This window comes from Coregonus lavaretus (genome assembly GCF_964263955.1).
Source record: "Coregonus lavaretus genome assembly, chromosome: 2".
Classification (NCBI taxonomy): domain Eukaryota; kingdom Metazoa; phylum Chordata; class Actinopteri; order Salmoniformes; family Salmonidae; genus Coregonus; species Coregonus lavaretus.
Window position 1 is genome coordinate 43,196,396 of NC_139989.1, and position 7,370 is coordinate 43,203,765.

The 7,370-nt window shown below is 42.5% G+C and overlaps 1 protein-coding gene across 1 annotated transcript; it reads right to left on the reverse strand.

Moving 5' to 3' along the window:
- Positions 1 to 5,276: 5,276 nt before the first annotated feature.
- Positions 5,277 to 6,224, reverse strand: LOC311139108 (P2Y purinoceptor 11-like; the record flags this gene model as incomplete). The annotated part of the gene is made up of 1 exon (XM_084173997.1): positions 5,277 to 6,224. The coding sequence occupies one exon, from the start codon at positions 6,222 to 6,224 to the stop codon at positions 5,277 to 5,279; it is 948 nt and encodes a 315-aa protein (XP_084030123.1).
- Between the last annotated feature and the right edge of the window lie 1,146 nt (positions 6,225 to 7,370).

The following is a 7,370-nucleotide window of genomic DNA, read 5'->3' on the forward strand; positions in this document are numbered from 1 at the left end:
GGCGGAGAGGTAGGGATGTCCTGCTGCCTCCTGTTTTCTTGGGTTGGTCATTCTGTCACAAGTGTAGAGAGTAGTAGGCAGGAGGCAGTCGCAGGTTTAGAACTACTGAATTTATTAAAGCACCATAGCTTAAAGCGGGACGAAACCCAAAGTGCAAAATTATAAAGTACTCAGGAAATAGTAGGAGAGATTCCTCTCAGGAAAACAGGCAACATATACAATGACCGACAAAGACAAATGAGCAAAGGGAAACGACAGCCCATCATTACTTTTAGACATGAAGGTCAGTCAATATGGAAAATTTCAAGAACTTTGAAAGTTTCTTCAAGTGCAGTCGCAAAAACCATCAAGCGCAATGTTGAAACTCGCTCTCATGAGGACCGCCACAGGAATGGAATATCCAGAGTTACCTCTGCTGCAGAGGATAAGTTCATTAGAGTTACCAGCCTCAGAAATTGCAGCCAAAATAAATGCTTCACAGAGTTCAAGTCACAGACACATCTCAACAACTGTTCAGAGGGGACTGTGTGAATCAGGCATTCATGGTCGAAATGCTGCAAAGAAACCACTACTAAAGGACACCAATAAGAAGAAGAGACCTGCTTAGAACAAGAAACATGAGCAATGGACATCAGACAGGTGGAAATGTGTCCTTTGGTCTGGAGTCCAAATTTGAGATTTTTGGTTCCAACCGCTGTGTCTTTGTGAGATGCGGTGTGGGTGAACGGATGATCTCGGCATGTGTAGTTCCCACCGTAAAGCATGGAGGAGGAGATGTTATGGTGTGGGGGTGTGGGGGTGCTTTGCTGGTGACACTGTCTGTGATTTATTTAGAATTCAAGGCACACTTAACCAGCATTGCTACCACAGCATTCTGCAGCGATACGCCATCCAATCTGGTTTGGGCTTAGTGGTTTGGGATGAGTCGGATGGCAGAGTGAAGGAAAAGCAGCCAACAAGTGCTCAGCATATGTGGGAACTACTTCAAGACTGTTGGAAAAGCATTCCAGGTGAAGCTGGTTGAGAGAATGCCAAGAGTGTGCAAAGCTGTCATCAAGGCAAAGGGTGGCTAATTGAAGAATCTCAAATATAAAATATATTTTTGATTTGTTTAACACTTATTTGGTTACTACATGATTCCATATATGTGTTATTTCATAGTTTTGATGTCTTTACTATTATTCTACAATGTAGAAAATTGTAAAAATAAAGAAAACCCCTTGAATGAGTAGGTGTGTCCAAACTTTTGACTGGTACTGTATATCGCTGGCATATTATATCATCTAATGAACTTATCCTCTCCAGCAGAGGTAACTCTGGGTCTTCCATTCCTGTGGCGGTCCTCATGAGAGCCAGTTTCATCATAGCGCTTGATGATTTTTGCGACCACATTTGAAGAAACGTTTAAAGTTCTTGAAATGTTCCGTATTGACTGACCTTCATGTCTTAAAAGTAATGATGGACTGCCGTTTCTCTTTGCTTATTTGAGCTGTTCTTGCCATAATATGGACTTGGTCTTTTACCAAATAGGGCGATCTTCTGTATACCCCCCCTAACTTGTCACAACACAACTGATTGGCTCAAACACATTAGGAAATAAATTCCACAAATTCACTTTTAAGAAGGCACACCTATTAATTGAAATGCATTCCAGGTGACTACCTCATGAAGCTGGTTGAGAGAATGCCAAGAGTGTACAAAGCTGTCATCAAGGCAAAAGGTGGCAATTTGAAGAATCTCAAATATATTTTGATTTGTTTAACACTTTTTTGGTTAATACATGATTCCATATGTGTTATTTCATAGTTTTGATGTCTTCACTAATATTCTACAATGTAAGAAATAGTACAAATAAAGAAAAACCCTTGAATGAGTAGGTGTGTCCAAACTTTTGACTGGTAGTGAATATAGTTTTTAGCTAAACAGGTGGGGCTACCTGACTGAATGACTGGTCGCCACTGCACCTCCGATACTTTGCCCTGATTCACTTCCATTTCTCCTCCCGTCTTCGATCTGGCGAAAAGCTCACTCTGCCGCTTAGGCCGCCCAGAGTGGCTCGCTTGTGGGATGCTGGCAGCATATGGCAGCACGTTTGATTGTGCGTCCCACAAGCGAGCCACTCCAGGCGGCCAAAGCGGCAAGCGGCAATTTACCGCGTGCTAGTGTACACGAGCCGTTACTTTCTACCAGGGACGGCCTGTTCAATAGGGCGATATGGGCGACGCACTGCCAAACGGGAAAAGGAAGGGATTTTTTTTCTAATCAATTATATCACGGCAACAGTAGTTATCAGTGTTGTAATCTGATCTGACTGCCACTAAATGTCAAATCAGGCTAAAGTCGTGCTTCAAATGGCCCCGCCCGTTTTTGGGCGATTTCAGTCAGGTTGAAAATCGCCCAGAAGTCTCTCATAGCCTGTCATGTAAAATCTATTTTTTTCAAATTTCAAAGCTTTCAATACATTCTCTATGGGTGTCTGTGGGCTTGCACTTACGCGCTTTCGTCATACGTGACGTAACCATGAACGTAACTAAGCAAATAGCGGCTAGCAGCGTCTCTTTGCGACCTGCAGTGTGGCGTTATTTTATGTTTTTAATTTGTACACTTAGTGGCGTTATTTTATGTTTTTAATTTGTACACTTAGTTTACAAACATTCTGCCAACCATGGATTTCGAGTGGTGGGTTTTGGACTGATCTTGTTGATCGTGTACATACCCGCTACGAACGGACTAAATAATGAAAACGTTGCTGGCAGCGGAATCCAATACAGCTGGGAGACTTGGCTGGATGACAGAGTCCCGGACAGAGAAGTGGAGCCGGCCGGCTTCACCCTGGTCGGAGCGGACCTCGATCTGACAGTCACAGGGAAAATCGATCCTGGTAAGAGAGCGACTCTGTACCCCCGAGCCCCGACATTGAACTGCTTTCTGTGTCACTGTGACCTTACTATCTGCCCCGTGAGTTCCCCCAATTGTTTGTTACCGTTGTGTACTGTTGATAATCACAAGTTTACTGGAGAACTGAGACCAAGTAGAGACTTTGGACAGGGTGGATATGGTATAATAAAGGCAGTTTATTCAGAGGTAAAGATATCTGGAATCGCGTGCACGGACTCGTTCGTCAAACTCTTAGGGAGCTATCTGAAGAGAGCCCCGAAAACATTGTGTGCTGACATTTTATACAATAAATGATGTAGGTTGAATCTAGTAGTTCTGATCTTCTGATTGGTCCTGATGAGTTGGGCGAGGTCCCCTCCACTGTTGCATTGGCTCTGAGTCGGGTTCTCTGTCTTCAAATGTTCAGCCTAAAGAGAGGGGATTTTTGTGTGTGTGTGTGTGTGTTTAACAGTGATGATGTGTGTGTGTGTGTGTGTGTGTGTGTGTGTGTGTGTGTGTTTAACAGTGATGATGTGTGTGTGTGTGTGTGTGTTATCAGTGATGATGTGTGTGTGTGTGTGTGTGTGTGTCCTCAGAGCAAGAACTCGTGAGTTGGAAGAACTGAGAGACCTATGGCGTGGGTGTTGTCCTTGGCCACCTGCTGACAAGGCTGACAAGATAGGACTCTTTTGTCCATTGTTATAGGATAGGAACAGCATTGATTGAAAACAAACGCCCAACACAAAATGGGTCATGCACAAGATTTTAGTCAGACCAAGCTATAACATTATATATTTACTACGACAGTACATTCAACCAAAAGCTAATATAACAAAGGCATCAGAGATTATATATAATCTGTCACAGAAACTGGAATCCATCTCCCCAGATCAGTCAATAAATGCTTCTGGTATTGACTTATATGCTGCCCCTGTCTTCATGTTGTTGCTGGACATATCTTTTTTAAAATGTGTGTAGGTCACCTAAATCATCAGAAAAATTGCCCCTCCTGAGAATTTTTTCAGGAGCCGCCACTGCTTTCTACCATTCTTCTTTAACAAACCATCTCCCCTTTCCCCGCCATTTTTAACCGACTCAAGCTCACCCTTTTCCTCCCTCTCTATTAGGCCTCCTCTGCCTCTCTTTTCCCCTCCATGTTCCAAGTATATGTATCCTTATGATAATACTGCATTTCTCCTGACATACATCTTTTTCTTGCCCTCTAAAGGGACGCCATTTAACCGGCTGTCACAATCGCTGTTCAATCAGCATGAACTCAGGATGTAGCGCTCAACAGTGCATCCCACTTGTAAAGCAGCTGCTTCCTTTTGATGTTCTTCTTTATCAATAGCTACCAGATTATTTTCCATTTCAAACATGCGCGCTCTTCCAACCACCATCCACTGTCTCCTAGGGCACAAAATGGTGGTTATAATAACTTTCTCGTGTGCTTTTGGTGTTCATGTATATTTCTCATCATGTGAAAACTTTAAGTTATTATGTAGGAAGGTAGCTACATTTAAAATATTTATTTTGAATGTGTACAATTTGTATTATCCGATACTGTAATAATGAATATGGAAGAGGATATAGTTTAGACTTTATTAAAAGAAACATGACCATCAAAAACATCTTATATCAGTACATTGGAAGGAAGTGCATATAGCTGCAGTTATTTACAGAAAAGTAAATCAACTGTGTGTAACACTTGCTTATCAGAAACACCATCAGTGCAAGCATCGAACGAGCAGAGAGAGCATCATTTTGTTCATGTAGTATACATAGCCTTATCTGCAGACAGACCCGTCGCCAGACCTCAGTCTTAAGGGGGCATATGAAATGCATGGGAGGGCAGGGCACAATTATTATTAGCCTACAGTACATATATTTATAATAATCGTATACTCTATTTGCGCAGCACGTAATCATCAATTTAAACATAACCAACAGCAATATGACCAGGTAGCCTATAGCCTACACCACATTACATAGAAGCAATGTTATGAATATCCATAAAACACTTGACTATACAACATATTAGATGTAACACCAGAAGCATCTCTCAAACATTGCATTTTAAAGCAGTCAACAGAGGGATATGCATTGCCATGAGACACACACACACGCATACACACACACACACACAGAGACTTTGAACCTACCGGTACTTTGAGTGGAGGCAGCGCTGTCCTCTCTCCAGTCCCTCCTGTCAGTACAGCGGGACAGGAGGGACTGTTGTTTCTTTATATATTTAATGTTTTAATGATAAAGAATGCAACATTAATGCAACACAAAATTAGCAACTATTATACTATAAAATTAAAGTAATTTTTTAAAAGAGATCTGTGCCTCAAGTGGGGGGGGGGGGCACAAGCATTTTTGGGGGCGGGCCCGGCCCCCTATGGCCCGCCCATAGCGACGGGTGTGTCTGCAGAGTTCCTTCCACAGCAGGCCACTCTGATGCTATCAAACACAGCCATGTAGAGCAGTGGATGGATGCACATGTTCAGTGTAGCCAGTCCCTTAGACACCTGGTAGGCCTTGTGCACCCAGTCGCAGACAGAGCCCAGTTTAACCTTCCGGTAGATATGGTAGCTCTGGAGGAGGTGATAAGGCACAAAGGAAATGGCATATAGCACAACCACTGCAAACACCATCAGGGCCACCTTACGTTTCTCTAGGGAGGTTATATTCGCATTCCTCCACACCACCCTCAACACTGCGCAGTATGATGCAAATGTGACCAGGAAGGGAATAAAACACCCAACCACAGACAGAAACATTTTGTAAAACATGTGAGAGTATGCAACTGTAACCTCATGACTGGTGGTGCAATAGGAGTAGGATACACAATTGGTTTTGTTGTTTCCCTGTTGACATGTGGAGGCAAACTTCAACACAGGAGAGGAGATGGCTGTCACAAAGATCCAGATGATGACACTGGCAGCCTTGGCTTTAGCGGGGTTCACATGGTTCCGGGTGAAGAAGGGGTACACAATGGCCACATAGCGGTTCACACTGATGCACATGATGAAGTAGATGCTAACATACAGGTTGCAGGTGAAGAGGAAGCGTTCTATCTTACAGACCTCGATCCCAAACAGCCAGTTCTCCTGCATGTAGTAGACTATGAGCAGGGGCAGGGTGAGGACATAGAGCAGGTCACTGATGGCCAGGTTACAGGACAACACCACACCAGTGTGCCAATTGTTCCTCTCCTTGGTCGCCAGGAGTCTCAGGGCAAACAGGTTTCCAGCCAACGCCACGCAGAACTCAACACCGTACATTGAAGGCAATAACTGCACTTGGAACTTGTCATCATGACAAGAAGAGTTGTGATCAATCATGTTTGTTCTATGTTGATTCCTGTGGGAAATGAGAAAATAGGAGGGGAAAAGGCTGCGCAAACTGGCTCCCAAAAGTTGTATTTGTTAATCTCTGTTGAAGAAAAAAGATAAAGATATTCATTATATTCTGTTCTGAAGTGAACCATTATTTTACGCAGTTCATCCTGATCCCCTAAGGGGAACTTTGCATTGTGTTTTATTTTACCTTTATTTAACTAGGCAAGTCAGTTAAGAACAAATTCTTATTTACAATGACGGCCTACACCGTCCAAACCCGGACGACGCTGGGCCAATTGTGCGCCGCCCTATGACATCAGTCACAACAGTTCATAACATCAATCAGTATCATTCTGTCACAATATATTTAATACATCGCTAGAATTAGTACTGTGGTTTAAGATTCCTTCAGAGCTGTTCTGTCTTATCAGTAATATACATCTGTGGTCAAAAAGTTATAAAAAACACTGCAGTTCTCCATACTAATGTTGTGCAATGGATAGCAAATAATCATCTAAAATACCATGAACCACGGTTGTGTAAATCTTAAACCAACAGAATGTCTATCCAAAACGACCCATTGGGGCCTAAAACAATAAGTTAAATATAATTGGTCTCTAAGAAAAGCCACAAGACAGTTTGATGTCACTTCTCTAGTCTATTCAGACACAAAAACCTGAAGTATGCACCAGTATTCTAAAAGATTAACAGGTGGTCAATTATAACGGTCACATTTTACTCCGTTTTGTCCTTACACTTTACAGATATACATTTAATATATATATATATATATATATATATATATATATATATATATATATATATTGGCAATGATCTCAGAATGAAGCCAGATTAGTACTTACTCATTGACACCGACAGATAAGGCTATCAACCCATGTGTAGGCATTTTCAAGAAGTGTGACTAACGCTGCCTGCACCTTGTTCTATTTGTAGCACAGTACCAAATGCAAATGTCACAACTCGAGTCTCATGCGCGCCAGCCTGAGGTGAAAGCCTGTGGCAGAGGCAACATTTGAGTCAGCCCCAAAAAATTATCAGTGATCAGAAGCTGCAGTGACCACAATAGTGAGTCCATACTGCCACCTGGTGTTCTACCACAGTAGTGCGCTCATTCATCAGTCCAGGCTT